Below are 15,960 nucleotides of genomic sequence, written 5' to 3' on the forward strand. Positions count from 1 at the left end.
TTCCTTGTAGTTTGAACATTTTTCTGAATGTATGCAGAACAAAATATCAGCAGACAAAAAACTAAGCAAGTTTTATAATGACTTTGCTTATCATGCTTTTTTCATCTGTTGTAGAAAGAATCATATGTTTAGTTCTGTAAAAGAAGGAATCATATGTTTAGTTTTGTACTGGAGGTGTGAAAAGCTTGTTATTTTAAATCAGTGTGTTTATCCAAAGAGCTATTTTAGTTACTGAGTGCTAAAATAAACAAATGTTTGCAGAGCCTGGAAGTGTTTACTGATTCGATGGGTAATGGGGTTTGTAACATTACATGCCAAATATTTTCCTAGACAGAAGCCATCAGGCAAGAATATTCATGTTGCTCTAGAAGAGACTAAACTTCAAAATGGGACTAGCCGACTCTCTTCTTAAAATTCTATTATCTGTATCTCAGTCTTTTCTATTATTATGTACCAGAAAGTAATACAGCTGTTTAAATCTGTTGTGTTAGAGGAAGAAACATGCTACCTTGTATGGCGTCTTTATTAGGCAGAGGATGTTCAGATTTGCATTCTTGGAAAATCTGCTGTTCTGAGAGACGCTCTGATGCTGACGTGCTTCCCCCTCTGTCCCACAGGGTGGTCACTTTGACCTGGCTGACCGAATGTTTCACAGCGTACGGGAGGCTTGGTATTCGGCATCGAAGCACAATATGGCAGACGTGAAGGAGCTCATCCCAGAGTTCTTCTACCTCCCTGAGTTCCTGCTCAATTCCAACAATTTTGACCTAGGTAGGCAGGAAGAGCTTGATAGCCCTGCAATGAGTGCAAGAACAGTGCCAGACGGTCCAATGTGAGAGAAGTGTCTCATAATACGGGCAGAAAAAGATCTGTTTAACTGCATGAGAAAATGATAGATAACTTGCACATGCTGACATGAAAGCATAAGCAGGACTACTTCTGGTATTTCCTGATACTACATGCTTATTCAATATTATGTTTCAAAGTCTGAATGATTCAGAACTCATAATTTCACTGGGAGGAGTGTGGCAGGGATTCTTATTTCCTCTGTGATACCTCAGACTTACTTTTCCAGATTTATTACAGTATCACAGTATGTTAGAGATTGGAAGGGACCTCAAAAGATCATCTAGTCTAATCCCCCTGCCAGAGCAGGAACACCTAGATGAGGTTACACAGGAATGTGTCCAGGCGGGTTTTGAATGTCTCCAGGGAAGGAGACTCCACAACCCCCCTGGGCAGCCTGTTCCAGTGTTCCGTCACCCTCACTGAGAAGAAGTTTCTTCTCAAGTTTAAGTGGAACCTCTTGTGTTCCAGTTTGTACCCATTACCCCTTGTCCTGTCATTGTTTGCCACTGAGAAGAGCCTGGCTCCATCCTCGTGACACTCCCCCTTTATATATTTATATACACTAATAAGGTCACCCCTCAGTCTCCTCTTCTCCAAACTATACAGACCCAGCTCCCTCAGCCTTTCCTCATAAGGGAGATGCTCCACTCCCTGCATCATCTTAGTTGCCCTAGACTGAAGGTATTTTCTTAAGCAATTAATTTTTACTTTAAGCAGTTAATGATATGTTAATGATAATATTAATTGTAATGTTCTTGTAATTGCTGAATGAGATACTGAAGTACCCGAAAAGGATTTTTGTTCAGGATGTTGTGTTTTAGTTGATTTTTGGGTTTTTTACCTGTTCAAAACACACAGGTAATCATGTTTCACCTTACAAAACAAAGCACAACCTTACAAAAACAGAAGCAACACCAAAAGAACACCCCACAAAACCTCTCCCAAGTATATTTCACACAGAAGGATTATGGCCATTACCAGAAAAATCATAGAATCATAGAATGATTTGGGTTGGAAGGGACCTTAAAGCTCACCTAGTTCTAACCCTCCTGCCATGGGCAGGGACACCTTCCACTACACCAGGGTGCTCACAGGCACATCCAGCCTGACCTTGAACACTGCCAGGGATGGGACAGCCACAGCTTCTTTGGGCAACTTGTGGCAGTGTCTCACCACACTCATAGTAAAGAATTCCTTCCTAAAAATCTAATTTAAATCTACCTGCTTTCAGTTCAAAGCCATGTCCCCTTGTCCTGTCACTACATGCCCTCTGAGTGCAAAATGGGTGGATTCTGTGGTAGCGGTCCCCTGTAGCAGGGTTGGCTGCTTAGGTATGAGCTCAACTAACATAACAAGTTTCTGTCTGTGCAATGATTACTGAAGGCTATTTTACTTGCTGTTGTTTTCATTAACTTTCATGAACTGCAGTGGACCTTTCCCATGATGGGGAGAGAAAAGTGGAAACTTAAGCAGAAAAATGGAACTGAAGTAATCATGTACTTGATGGGGAAACATAAAGGTTTTGAGTTCAGACTACACATTTGGAAGTTCTGAAGATGGATGAAGCATAATCTAATCAACACCACTAGCTAAAAGAGTAATGTTTGTTTTGAAGAGCATATGCTGAAACACTTGACATCATCAAAATCAGAGCAGAAACTAAGAGCAGGTTGGACATGGCTTTGAGCAACCTGCTGTAATGGAAAGTTAGAATTAGAGGATCTTTAAGGTCCCTTCCAACCCAAATCATTGTGTGATCATTTTCAAAAGTCCTAGCAATGAATATTTGAATTCTTCCTTCTGTAAGCAATCTTACATGAACAACAGAGTAGAATTTTTTCATTTTTTATTGCTGACATTTAAAAATGACTCAGTATTTTAAAGAAAAGACTGAAATGGGTTGCTTTATGAAGGAAAGGTGTTAGAATTTGATTTTCTTTAATATTTTTTTTCCATGTTGCTGTTGCAGTGCAGTTTCAGTGCTTCTCTCCAAACTTTTCTTTTTATTTTTTTTAATAGGTTGCAAACAAAATGGCACTAAACTTGGTGATGTAATACTGCCCCCATGGGCAAAAGGAGATCCTCGTGAATTTATCAGAGTTCATCGAGAGGTAATTTGCATTTTAATACTGACAATAGAAAACATCAGTTGGGACTTTCCACTGCATATCAGTCTAAGCAGTCACAGCTACCAGCTAGTCCCTGAGTTCTAGGTTGATGGCTAATTGTTGCAAAGGCCTGTAGAACTGGTGTTTTCTCCCCTTCTTCTTTAGTTAGAGAGTATGTTGAGGCAAGACTTGCTTCAATGAAAAGCTTCATCGAAGTGTAATGAGAATGTGTCGAAATACATTCTGTATTTTCTTTGTGGCAGGTGTATTAGGCTCAATCAATGGTGGATATGGCTAGTTCTAATGCATGCCCTTTGAATTTCAGGCTCTGGAATGTGACTTTGTGAGTGCACATCTGCATGAGTGGATTGACTTGATCTTTGGCTATAAACAGCAAGGTCCTGCTGCAGTTGAAGCTGTAAATGTCTTTCACCATCTCTTCTATGAGGGGCAAGTGGACATATATAACATCAACGATCCATTAAAAGAGACAGCTACCATAGGATTCATTAATAACTTTGGACAGATACCAAAGCAGGTACACGCTTTGTAGAACTCTTGTTGGCCAGATGACACTCAAATTGAAATGTATTAATATAGAATGGGAATGTAGTTTAGAAATGGAACTTTCTGGGAGTGTTTTTTCATAAGTATTCTCCTGGTGATCTGAAATAATCTACATTTTCATCATAAATGCAATAAAAATCAACTCTGGGCTTTGCTTGTGAGATTAGGAACATCTTTTTTTTTTTCCACCCCCCTTGTACCCTTAAAGCAAAGGTGAGATGAATTCTGTTTCAACTGTAAAAATCAACGTAAAGAAAAAAGCATGTTCCTACTGCCAAGTCAGATGGTGGCAGTGAAAGTGCAATTTCAAAGTCATGCTTAGTGCTTAGGTATGTTAAGTTATCCTGTAATAAAATAATTTCTGTAACGTATGTTTCCCTCCTGTATTTCTGTAACTTACACTTCCCTGACACCAGTCTCTTGGTGTTCACTTGTAGAACTGCTATAGTGAAGGAGTTATAGTATAGACATATATTTGGTATGGCTTGAAATTGAAAATTCTCTTTAAGAGATTACATTAAATTATTAAATGTAATACTAAATCTGAAGTTTTACAATGTAGGTTTGTAGTTATTTTGGGGGAGTTGAGGGTTTCCTCTCTCTTAGGCATTTGTTAAGGTTTTCTTTTTCTGTCCAGTGAAACTTTTCAATGTCAAAGCCAAAAATTAGTTTGTCCTAGGTTAGAATTTCATACTGAGCTCTGCATCAACTTTGGGATTTGTGCTTGCCTTACTTCAACTGCTTTTGCAACTGGAGTTAGCTTTAAAAACAATTTGTTCATTATATCCTTGTTGGATTTCGTATTATTTGTTGAAGTCTTATTGGAATGGTTGCCATAAGTTATTAGCGAATCCTGACAACAGTTAAGTAATGCTTGCTGACCTGCAGGATTTTTAGAAGGTAAATTGGATGTCCTGGGATCTTTCTCAGCTTGTGCTCTTGCAAGACTGTGATTTTTTTTATTATTTTTTTTATACTAACTAATTCCTTGATGAATTTCAGCTCTTTAAAAAGCCACACCCACCAAAGCGTGTTAGAAGCAGACTGAATGGAGATGTTGTGGGAACCTCTATGCCCCCAGGCTCCACAAGTGACAAGATTTTTTTCCATCATTTGGACAACCTGCGGCCATCTCTTGCCCCAGTGAAAGGTAAACTGTAAAACCACAGTAATTATTCCTGTTTCTTTGCCAGAGCGTTCAGAGTTTTGGCAAGATTGTTTCCTTGTTTTGCTTAGTTCTAATATTCTTAATGCCTGTACATTTATGAGAAAGACAAATTTAAAATATCCTAAATGCTGTAAGATTATATTCTTAGCGACCTTAAAGTACACTTGGGAAGCACCAAATCTGTACTGCTTTAATGTAACTTTTCTAAAATCAAGGGATAAAATTGGGCCCATGCACCTCTTTAAAGTTTTAATTTAAGAAACAGTATTTGGGGTACATTGCTTCTGGGCCTGTGTTAGCCTCAATTTTTGTGATTTTCATAGTAGAAGGATTCTGTACTGCAGTGCGAAGAAGTACTGAGTTATGTGGCAGGAAACCATGAGCTGTAGTCAGGAATGTAGCCTGTGGGAATGCTTGGCCAATATGTTGAAATTAGTACCAAAAACTGTGCCAAAAATGGTACAATCACTTTTAATGACCACAGACATTTTGTCTGGAGAACATCTTGTTGCAGCATCACAGGTGGGATCAGAGCTATTTGTGATCCTCTGGGTGTTCTCGCCACTACTCATGGTGCTTAGCCCTGCCTTTGCCAGGAATGTAGCAAAAGTTGCCATTGTTGCAGTGAAAAAAAGATTTCTATAACATAGCCAATACAGATATCCTGCTTTGCAGAACATCAGCTGTTTAATGGGATCAGATAGCAATAAAACATAACCTCATCTTCTCTTTTTAGAGCTCAAGGAGCCTGTGGGACAGATTGTGTGTACTGATAAAGGCATTCTGGCAGTAGAACAGAATAAAGTCCTCATCCCACCTACATGGAATAAAACTTTTGCTTGGGGCTATGCAGACCTCAGCTGTAGACTGGGTACCTACGAGTCAGACAAGGTTTGTAATCTGACATTTGTTTCAGTGCTGAATGTACCGAAAGCAGTTAGTACTCTATAATGGAAAAAAAAAATCTAACAGTGGAAATTTATTTCACGTATGAATGGCACTCAGGTTTTGTTTTTACCCTACCAAACACTAATCCTGCAAGTAATTCTTCTTTGTTTTCTTTATTTTTAGGCAGTAATTGTTTATGAATGTTTGTCAGAATGGGGTCAGATACTATGTGCCATTTGCCCCAACCCTAAACTAGTTATCACTGGAGGAACAAGCACAGCAGTGTGTGTGTGGGAAATGGGCATCTCCAAAGAAAAAGCTAAAGCCCTCACACTGAAACAGGTAAAACACAATAAAGATGCTTTTTATGTAAATTACGTTACAAGACCAAAGGAATTATAAAAGCAGTATTGCTCACATAGTAAACTTTGAAACCATGGTCCAGCAGAGAAACTAAAGGTCCAGCAGACTTCTGGAGAACTGAGTAGTCAAGGTACTGAGCTGCACTGAAAATGGGAAAAATGTGTCTTTAAAATTGCATCATTTTTAAGGATAGTTGGTCACCATGAGCTTTCTAGAGAGAGAGAATTTGGTAGCAATGTTAAAAAAATTGTACAAGTGTGTTTTGTGAAATCTGCATTATTGCAGTGTTGCACGTAAAATGCATCTGAAAACTGGGTAAGAGAGAGCAGTGAAGGGGACTTAAAAGGTTCATTTTCCTTTTTAATTTTTTTTAATTACTTTTTCTTTAAAAGTATTTATATTTAAACTACACTTCTGCACAAAATGTTGCTCTTTCTGGCCTTAACTCTTATGGAGCAGAGTATACTTGTTCAGGATCACCTTAAGTTGTTAATGTTTTGTTAATTCAAAACATCAAGTTTTAATCTAACAAACAGGCACCTGTACTTCGAAGTCTGTTGCAGCTGAGTGCAAAGTCTTGTGTGTTTACTAAAAAAAAAAAACAACCTTAAAAAAGAACCCAAAACAGCGACAAAAAAAAAAACCCAACCCACCAAACCCCAAAATCATAAAACCCACCCGCAAACAAAATGTAACAAAAAGCCACCTAAAACTACCTCAGAATATTCCAGAAGCTGTGTATCATTGTTCATAAGTAGCTAGGTTAAGTTTTACTGTTCCTGTTGGCATTTTCAGAGGAAAGCTTCCACTCAAACTTAGGAGAAGAAATTTAGAGAACTGTTTAATAACTTCCCTTACAGAATCTCCAGCAACTGTCCAAAGCTGTATTTCCAAAGCATTTTATTTAGAACAGTGCAAGATCAAACATTGTATCTTAAATTTCAGGGCAACATATTGAAGGCAAATCTTCTTGTACTTTGTAGCCAGTGATTTGTAACTGAGTGAACTGGAATAATCTGTGTTCTAGACTCCTGTTCCAATGGTTAGGTTAACTTTAAAATGTAAAAGCAGGATCTAATACAAGTAGATGCTTGTAACTTTCTCCTCCTTCCAATTTACTTTGCCTTTTTGGTTGCAGCTCTTTCTTGTCTCTTTTATCCTTTTTAATCATCAATAGAAGCTTATACAGGAGCCATTTTATATTTACAAATAATTTTTGTTTTCAGAACGTAATTTCAGGTGCATCCTGGAGCACATACTGACCCTGTAAAACAGGCTATTGATGCGGATGGAGAATGCAGAATGGGATGGAAATTTATTTTGGGGTTTTTTTCAGTAGAAGGCTATGGAACATTAGACCCTTGAAATTCAGTTTTGTGAAAGTACTTTTTAAATGGGAAAAAATATTACTTCTGTCATTTTCAATTACAAAAATAGTTGGCAACCGAATGCTTGTATGTCAGCGGCATCTTCTGTTAGAATATTCATGTTTACATTATCTGAATCTTTTCAGATGAGTGGGTTTAACACAGTAATCTTTGAGCTCTCCTGATTGCACCTTGTTGCTCTCTTTTTGTTTTTTGCAGGCGTTACTGGGTCATACTGACACTGTCACATGCTTAACAGCATCACTAGCTTATCACATAATTGTGAGTGGATCTCGGGATCGCACCTGCATCATCTGGGATTTGAATAAACTCTCTTTTCTAACACAGCTTCGAGGTCACAAGGCTCCAGTTTCAGCCCTCTGTATAAATGAATTAACGGTAAGAACCAAATACCATTCACTGATGTGCAGTGGAAACAGTAGCAAGAGTCAGAAGCTGTTAAAACAAAGAAAATAAACTAGGCTCTTCTGTTCATTTGCAAAACTTGTATAACTCATCTGTAAATCAATTAGCTGGTTTAGGGAATAATTAGCATCTTTTGGCAAGAGATGCATGTGGGTTTATTCCATGCAGAGTGGTTTGAGCTTGGAAGGGCTTTTTAACAGAGCTGGCAGGAGTATAGCTAGTGTAGTGTTCAAAGTGCATTGTCAAATCTGCCACAGGAGCTAAGAAAATATTTTGATATGTGAACTTGGTTGACTGCTGTTCTGTTACACTTGATTTAAAGGAAGCAGAAGATGAAGTTACAATGACATTTGTAGCAGAAACAAACATGTCCTCAAAGCTTGTCCCCTGGTGGTCCTGTAAGTTACAGGTTGCCATTTCTCCAGTTCCCATGCATGTCAAAGAGTTTGCCTGAGTTGAAACTGTATGTAGCTGTCCATCAGGGCTGGATGTAGCATTTTGTAACTGTAGCAAATGTAGTGGTTGAAATCAAAACAAAACAGGGCTATAATGCAAGGAAGGGATAGCAAGAGGCACAGTTTATTAGCCGCTAGTAGTCTGATGGTTGGAGTGTCGCTGGTGGTTTAAACTGCAGTTCCTGTTTCCCCTCTATGCGAGTTTGAACCATCTCTTGCTCTCTTCCCAATAAGGAAGCAAATGAAATTTATGGTGGTACATGTTTGTCCCACCATCAGAAAGAGGAAAAAAAAAGAGCAGAGTAAACATGAGCAGAGTCTGAAAACTGAGAAGGGAAAGTACTGAAAATATGCTGTTGGAGTTTTATGCTGTGAAAAGTGGCAGAATTTGTCTTCTCATTGTATGCTGTAAACACAACAAATAGATTGCTAGTAAGTCTGGTTCTCTGTGTACAATTTTAAGAAAATGTGTATCTTAAAGATTTGTTGAGGTGGCCAAACTCAGTTTGACAAATGCCAGTGTTGATGGCTGAACTGGTTTTATAAGTGAACCTGGCTTACATTTTTGCTGAAGAAAACCTGAGACTTGTATTGAAATATGGAGGTGTTATTTGTCTTTGCAGGGTGATATTGTATCATGTGCTGGCACCTACATCCATGTATGGAGCATTAATGGCAGCCCTACTGCAAGTGTAAACACTTTCACTGGACGAAGCCAGCAAATAATGTGTTGCTTTGTGTCAGAGATGAATGAGTGGGACACCCAGAATGTCATAGTAACGGGACATTCAGACGGGGTTGTCCGGGTAAGTACCAGGAATTACTCCTTGGAAAATTGAGTTTACACCTTAGTAGTAGCAGTAGTTAGAGAAATGATGTCTATGCAACACAGTGTCCTCACTGGTGCCAAAAGCAGTCCTGCTATACTTAAGTCCTCCACCTGAACGATTAGTCCTGCAGGAAGGAGGGAGTCTAGGCTAGGTAGATGATACAGACTGCTTTTGGTGCTGGAACCAGCTGTGCCATTTCTGCACAAAGTGGTGCACTGTGTCCTGTCCACAAGTTAGATGGACATTGAAGATTCATGGAAAACACTTTCAGTGAGCTGCAATCCTATGCAGTCTTTCAATTTTCTTTCTGCTTTTCAAGGCACCCGTTGTGGTGTGGCAACTAACAGTAGTCAGCAGCATACATTTTCCTTCCTGCTCTATTTTGGTTACCGTTTGGTCACCAGCTTTCATGCCTGGAGGTTGTAGCTTCATTCACCATTTTTGTTCTACACACTTTGAGGGAATTCATTTTGCTGCCTAGAAAGAAAAGAGGAACTTACTGGCATTTCTGTTCACTGTGAGTCTAACCTGGTTTTCAGTACTTTGCTGTGTGCAGTTGTAGGTCTGCCTTAACCCAGAGTGTTGGTCAGATTGCTGAGTGGAATAGATTTTTTTTGTTTTAACATCTCAGATGTAACAGCACAAGACTTGTTCACTTGTGATTCAGGCATAAACACAGATGTCCTCTTATAATACCTAGCCCCAGAAAACAGGGTTTAGTGTGAACATGTAACTTATCTCTTGTGCTACCAGTGCAAATGCACAGTTCCAGTAAGACATCTTAACTATAGAAGTAGCTCTGGAGAAAGCTAAGAGTTCAGTATGTGACAATTTACTTATCGCCTGTCCCTCCAGTTCTGGCGGATGGAGTTTTTGCAAGTACCAGAAACACCAGCTCCAGAGCCTGTAGAGATGCTGGAAATGCAAGAGGATTGTCAGGAAACACAAATAGGTATGCCTCCCAATAAGTGTTCTGTATTTGTCTTTTATCTGATCTTCGCTATACATTGGTAAAACCATGTGGTTATAAAGTGCAAGAATGGACAATAAGGATTTTGTCTGAAAAGACAATAGACATCCAGTGGGCATAATAAATACAGCATCTGAGTTCCTTGTTCACCACCTTGCTTATGGTAGTTTCTTACTGCTATGAGTAAGAAAAAATCATATCCATCATAGCTGATATTTTTTCTGTGAAGGCTGAACTTTTCTCTGTGTGGTTGTTTCTGCTGTCGGTGAACCCAGTGGATTGCCCAAAAGCTAGATTGTTTTTTCTTTATTTTTCAGTGGAATTATAGTGTAACAGTAGAGTTGAAAAGTCTACTGATGGAACTGTATGCTGTTTAGACAGGAATGCCGGCCATATAATTTCCCCCTGGTTGGAAGATTTTGGTTTCTGCTTGATAGGTGTTTCTTTTAGCCTTCATGTCTCCCTTTTGCCCTCTTCATATTGAAGATATGATCTGGATTTGGATCTGGATCATATGATACTCATTAGTAATTACGATATAAATACAGCTCTTCCTCCCCCAGTGTCATTAGGAATATAAATATCTTTGGCAGTTGCTTGTTTTTATTAACAAAACCTGTTATTGACAAATCTGCATCATGTTTCTCAATCAGCCAGACTTTTAGCATAGATGACTGTGTTTACTTGTTTAAGTTCTGCTGAAAAGCAGCAGGATTTGGTTCTGCTAACTTGAACATTTTTGAAGTTTTTGCTCATTGTATCTACTCTATCACAGCCTACTGTGGATGGACTATATCATGGGAAACAGCTTCAGCTAAGGCATGCTGTTTTCTGACAGACCAGTGCAAAAAAGATGAAAAGTGTGATTATTGGCAGGAGCTGAATCTATGCAAAGGCTTTGAGATGCCTGCATTGCAGTTTCCGTGTAGTTATGCTATAGTGGTACCTGTTGGGTTGTAGGTAGTGCAGCAGCAGAACAGGGAAATGGCTCAGGCTCTAAGCAGCCTTACTAACAATGTCTTCTCTCCTGTTGGGTGAATTCAGGGCAGGAAGCCCACGAAGAGGACAGCAGCGACTCAGAGGCAGATGATACATGCATAGGCCAGGACACGAAACCACAGGAGAGCCAGAGTCAACCAAGCAGCACTAGCCATAGGCCTAGGTCATCATCAAACAGAGCAGCAGCAGCGTGGTCAGCAGACAGCGGCTCTGATGACTCCAGGCGTTGGTCAGATCAGCTCAGCTTGGATGAAAAAGATGGCTTTATCTTTGTGAATTATTCTGAGGGACAAGCAAAAATGCATCCGCATGCTCAGGTTAACCACCCACACCCCAGCTATGCTGAAGCACGGCACTACAGCAAGCTTAAACCAGGTAAAAGAACTTCCTTTGTCTGATAAATGTACTGTCAGAACTGATCCATAAGGAAGTTTCTGTCTGTACAGCTTTGAGCAGGGCTGGCTGATAAATTCCAAAATGGTCAGTGAAAAGATTGTGTCCAAAGGTTGCATGTTGTTTAAGCTTTCCCTGAGAAACTGTGATCAGTTTACCTCAACCAGCAGCTAAGCCACTCACTCACCAGCACAACCCACTGCAGCAGGATGAGGGGCAGAATAGAAAGACCAAAAGCAGGGGAACTCAAAAGTTGGGATAAGGATAGTCTAATAAGCAAAAGACAAAGTGAGTGATGCAAAGGGAGTCACTCACCACCTCCCGCAAGCAGAATTATCACCAGCCATGCTCTGAGCAAATGGCTGTCTCTTCCAAAGGCCCCTCTGATCAGTTTTATTGCTGGGCATGATGTTATATGGTGTGGAATATCCCTTTGGCCAGTTTGAGGCAGCTGCCCGGCTTGTGTCCTTCCCAACTTATTGCACACCTCCAAACCCCTCACAGGGGGTCAAAGGCAGAGCAGAGTAGGGGAAAAAGAGAAAACCTTGACACTGTACAAGTACTGTTGAACAACAGCCAGAACATTGGTATGTCATCAAAACTGTTTTAGTCACCTACCCAAAACACAGCATCATATGAGCTTTTATGAAGAAAATCAGTGATAGTTGGAAATCTGAGTCCTTACTTTAAAAAGAAAATAATTAAAAATAAAAAGTGAAGCTCCATCCCAGTCCTATCAGACTTTGGTTACTGGGCTTCACTGGGTATGTCACTGTTCTCTGCAGCACCCAGCTGAACTTAGAGAAAGCAGGGGCTCTGTGCATTGTTTTGTATCCTCTTCTTACATGCACTGGGGAGCAGTTGAAAATACATTTTCCCTGAGTGAAACTTGAGTCACAGAGAGTTTTATTTCTTTTTACAAAATCACACACTCAGGTATTTTGGGGGAGAAGGGAACAAAAATGAGAACAATCAAATTTGCTTTTTCCTATCCTACTTCCTGCTCATTTCTAGGGTACAGATGGGAGCGTCAGTTGGTCTTTAGAAGCAAACTAACTATGCACACAGCATTTGATCGCAAAGACAACGCACATCCAGCAGAAATCACTGCACTGAGCATCTCTAAGTAAGTAGCTCACAAGCAATTGCTTGAAACATTTTTCCAGTGCTGTCAGTGAGAAGCAGTGCAAACCAAACAGAAATTTGTGCTGCTTCTGCTTAGGGCAGTCTTGTTCAAGGACTGGATAAAGAAAAATACTAAAATAGACTTATCCAGCTGCATTTTGTTACACAGTGTGGTTATAGCTCCATCTCCACTCAGGCCGGGCTCATTTGCACATTAGTTACTATACCAGTAGTTTAACATATTACATATGTAAAATTGGTCATTGATGTCTCCGTGTTACTGTGCCAGATTCGTTGCAGGAACGCTTTTGCTTTTTTCTCGCAGGGATCACAGCAGAATTCTGATTGGGGATGGTCGAGGCAGAGTGTTCAGCTGGTCCGTGAGCGATCAGCCTGGCCGGTCTGCAGCAGATCACTGGGTGAAGGACGAGGGGGGAGACAGCTGCTCGGGCTGCTCAGTCCGCTTTTCACTCACTGAGAGGCGTCACCACTGCAGAAACTGCGGACAGCTCTTCTGCCAGAAGTAAGCCAGCCAACAGTTGTCTTTGGGCTCTTTTCTGTACAGAATGTCAGGCTGAGTAAAGCTGTTGCACACCACAGAACTCTGCCAAAAGGCTGAGATTTCTTTTACCAAAATAGAACTGATAATGAAAATAATCAAAACTCTCAAAGCTCCCATGGAGGAATTTGGAAAGGTAGACTATCCCTTTTATAAATCCATAAGCAAGACAGGTATCAGGAGAGAATGTAATCTGGTAATCTGCTTGCAACTTTGAAAAACTCCCTATTGTTCTTCTGGGAAATATTAGACAAAAGAATTTAGCAAAGAAAAAGAAAAAACCAAATACAAACCCAAAACCCCCACAAACCAAACAAGCTTCTTTTACAGCAACTAGTAAAAATGTGCGCAGGACTGTCAGGATGCTGATATAGGAGCCACTAGCATACAGCATCAGACAGGGAAAGTGTATGACAGGAAGGATGTATGTGAGCTCCCCTTACACAGGAACTGAGGTGGGAGTCCACCAGGTCAGAGATGGTATTTCTAGTTTCATATCTGTGGCTGTACTTTGAGTCTACACTGGTGACAACAACTGTTTTTAAGCTACCTCTCATGCAGAGTCATTGTGTGGATTCTGTGGTGATCATATAACTTAAATTCTGCTTCTGCCACACAGTGTTGTATTTCTTTGTCAAGGTAAGTGTGGACAGTTTTCTGGTATGTGAAGTCATGGTGATAATTTCCACACCTCGATAAAAAATAACGAGGCTGGGAGAGGACCTCTGTTCACAGCTGTGTTTGTTTTAACTCTACAGGTGCAGCAGGTTTCAATCTGAAATCAAGCGTCTGAAGATTTCATCCCCAGTCCGAGTTTGCCAGAACTGCTTCTACAACCTGCAGCATGAGAGGGGTTCAGAGGAGGGGCCCAGAAACTGATGGGGTCCTGGCAAGCAGGGACTCCATCCAGCCCCACCATCACTCCAAGAACTAGTGAGAGTATTGTGCAGTGATCAGAAGGGATTAGAATATTGTCTGTTTACACTTAAGTTTATACTGAGTTTTAAGCACTATAAGTAAAAAGGGATCACTGAGTTGATTTGCATTGACAGAAGGTAAATGAGGCTAATGGCATAATTAAGTGAAGAGCAAGGCCCAGGAAGACATTATTAATAACCACAATAGAACTGTCAACCCCTAAACCCATGTTGACGTGGCTATTGAGAAAATCCTCACTAATCCTGAACACCCATTCTTGTCTTGTTTTTGTAGAGCTAGTCATCTTTATCGAGGGGGGAGGGAAGGGGAAGGCTTTTTAGAAGATAGTTGTAAATCTGCCTTCTTCGCAAGCAACTGTGTATATTGTAAATAGGTATAATGGCCTTTTTATCTAAATATGAACTTAACTGCCTGTTACATGGGACTTCAGATTAACCACTATACTTTGTGTGGCATCTTTATCTCATCAATTTAAATACGAATGTTAAAAAAAAGAGAAAAAGATTCCAAGGCGTTACGCGTATTTCTGTTAAAAATCCAGTCTGTGCATGTTTGTTCTTTCAGTTGCCCACAGTATCTTAATTTTAAGTGAGGCTGTTCATAGAATTACATGGATTTTTTCAAAAGAAAACATTTTTGAGAATAGGACTTGGAGTATTTTATTCTAGCTGTAAAATAACCAGGAACTAAATTGTACACTTGTGTTGCATTTTATACCAAACTATTTACCACCTCAGTGTTGTTCATATTTAATAAGGCCTCTTTTATACATATGTCAGAGCTGCAGTTTTGTTAATTACTTAATGTTCATTAGCAGCTGATTCATGCAGTGCAAGAACCAGCTTTTACCTTCTTTAGTCAAGAGCAGTTGCCTTGCATGTAGGTACAGAATGAATTCCTTGTTGCATAAACTTTTAACCGCTGTTGTCCTGTAGCTTGTTTGCAAAAAAACTTCTGGAACAATAGGCATTACTCTAAAACAGGGTGATATTAGTCATGTCAGAAATGCTTCTAAGAGCTATCTTTGTGTTTCAGCACATGGCATCAACTTGAGGACAGCAGTAGATTTCCATTATGGTTTTTAAGTTCAAATATGAATTTAATTGCAGTATTTTTTTACTACTCTGTCATTTATTTTGCACTACATATGGGATGAAGTAGAGACACTGACATCCACTGGGATTGGAATGCGTGCATCAGATGGGCCCATGGACTTAATTTCTGAATGAGGTCTTGCCAGTGGGTTTTTGGTTGGGGGTGGGAGGGAGGGGAGGGCAGGGAACAGGCTGGTGTTTGGTTTGGTTTTGTTTTTTTAATGTATGTGTATATATTTTGTAAATGGGTGACAAACTGATCTAGATCTAGGTATATTCATAATGATTCTTTTAAATAGCGGTAAGGATGTGACTCAAACCAACAGAAGATAGGTGGCCCTGCTTTTTTGCTCTGCTAGTACTTCAATGAGTGTCTTCACTCAAAATGAGATAATCCTTCACTTGGGATGATTTGGGCAGACTCTGGTCCTGGGATGGTTGAAACCATCACTGTTGTTGGAATTGCACCATCAAATATGCTGGACCCTCTGTGGTGGTGTGACCCCTTTCAGAAGGTCCTTGGCACTGCAGGAGCACATCTGTCTTCTCTTGGTTTGAGCCTTTAGCAGTTAATCCTGACCACTTACTATTTACCCTGGTATCACATGTTTATGCACTGAAGGTTAAATATGTATTTTGATACATGTTTGTTTATAATGTATGTGCTGGTCTGTAAAATGAGATATATTCCTGTTTTCATATGTATACTAGGTCCCCAAATGAACAGAAAGGCTTCTCTAGAGCCCTTGCACACTGTTGAGTAAATGCAGGTTTGTTGAGATTAGCTGACCCAAATAGATCCAAAGAGTGATGATCAAGTAGCCATGCTGTGTGGCTACTCTGACAGACTTGTCCCTAGA

General features: G+C 39.9%; 1 protein-coding gene across 1 annotated transcript in view; it reads left to right on the top strand.

Annotated features, from left to right (window-relative positions):
- The window catches only part of WDFY3 (WD repeat and FYVE domain containing 3), a 113,557-nt gene extending 98,324 nt beyond the window's left edge, over nt 1-15,233 (top strand). The window contains exons 53-65 of the mRNA XM_080618803.1: nt 618-771; nt 2,869-2,960; nt 3,283-3,495; nt 4,527-4,674; nt 5,429-5,583; nt 5,764-5,922; nt 7,530-7,709; nt 8,815-8,997; nt 9,877-9,973; nt 11,036-11,365; nt 12,398-12,509; nt 12,834-13,031; nt 13,826-15,233. Coding sequence (XP_080474929.1) covers nt 618-771; nt 2,869-2,960; nt 3,283-3,495; nt 4,527-4,674; nt 5,429-5,583; nt 5,764-5,922; nt 7,530-7,709; nt 8,815-8,997; nt 9,877-9,973; nt 11,036-11,365; nt 12,398-12,509; nt 12,834-13,031; nt 13,826-13,946 — 2,142 coding nt within the window. The 3' untranslated portion in view covers nt 13,947-15,233. The remainder of the gene's footprint in view (nt 1-617; nt 772-2,868; nt 2,961-3,282; nt 3,496-4,526; nt 4,675-5,428; nt 5,584-5,763; nt 5,923-7,529; nt 7,710-8,814; nt 8,998-9,876; nt 9,974-11,035; nt 11,366-12,397; nt 12,510-12,833; nt 13,032-13,825) is intronic.
- Nucleotides 15,234-15,960: the final 727 nt, after the last annotated feature.

Source organism: Psittacula echo, assembly GCF_963264785.1.
Source record: "Psittacula echo genome assembly, chromosome: 1".
In the NCBI taxonomy this organism is placed as follows: domain Eukaryota; kingdom Metazoa; phylum Chordata; class Aves; order Psittaciformes; family Psittacidae; genus Psittacula; species Psittacula echo.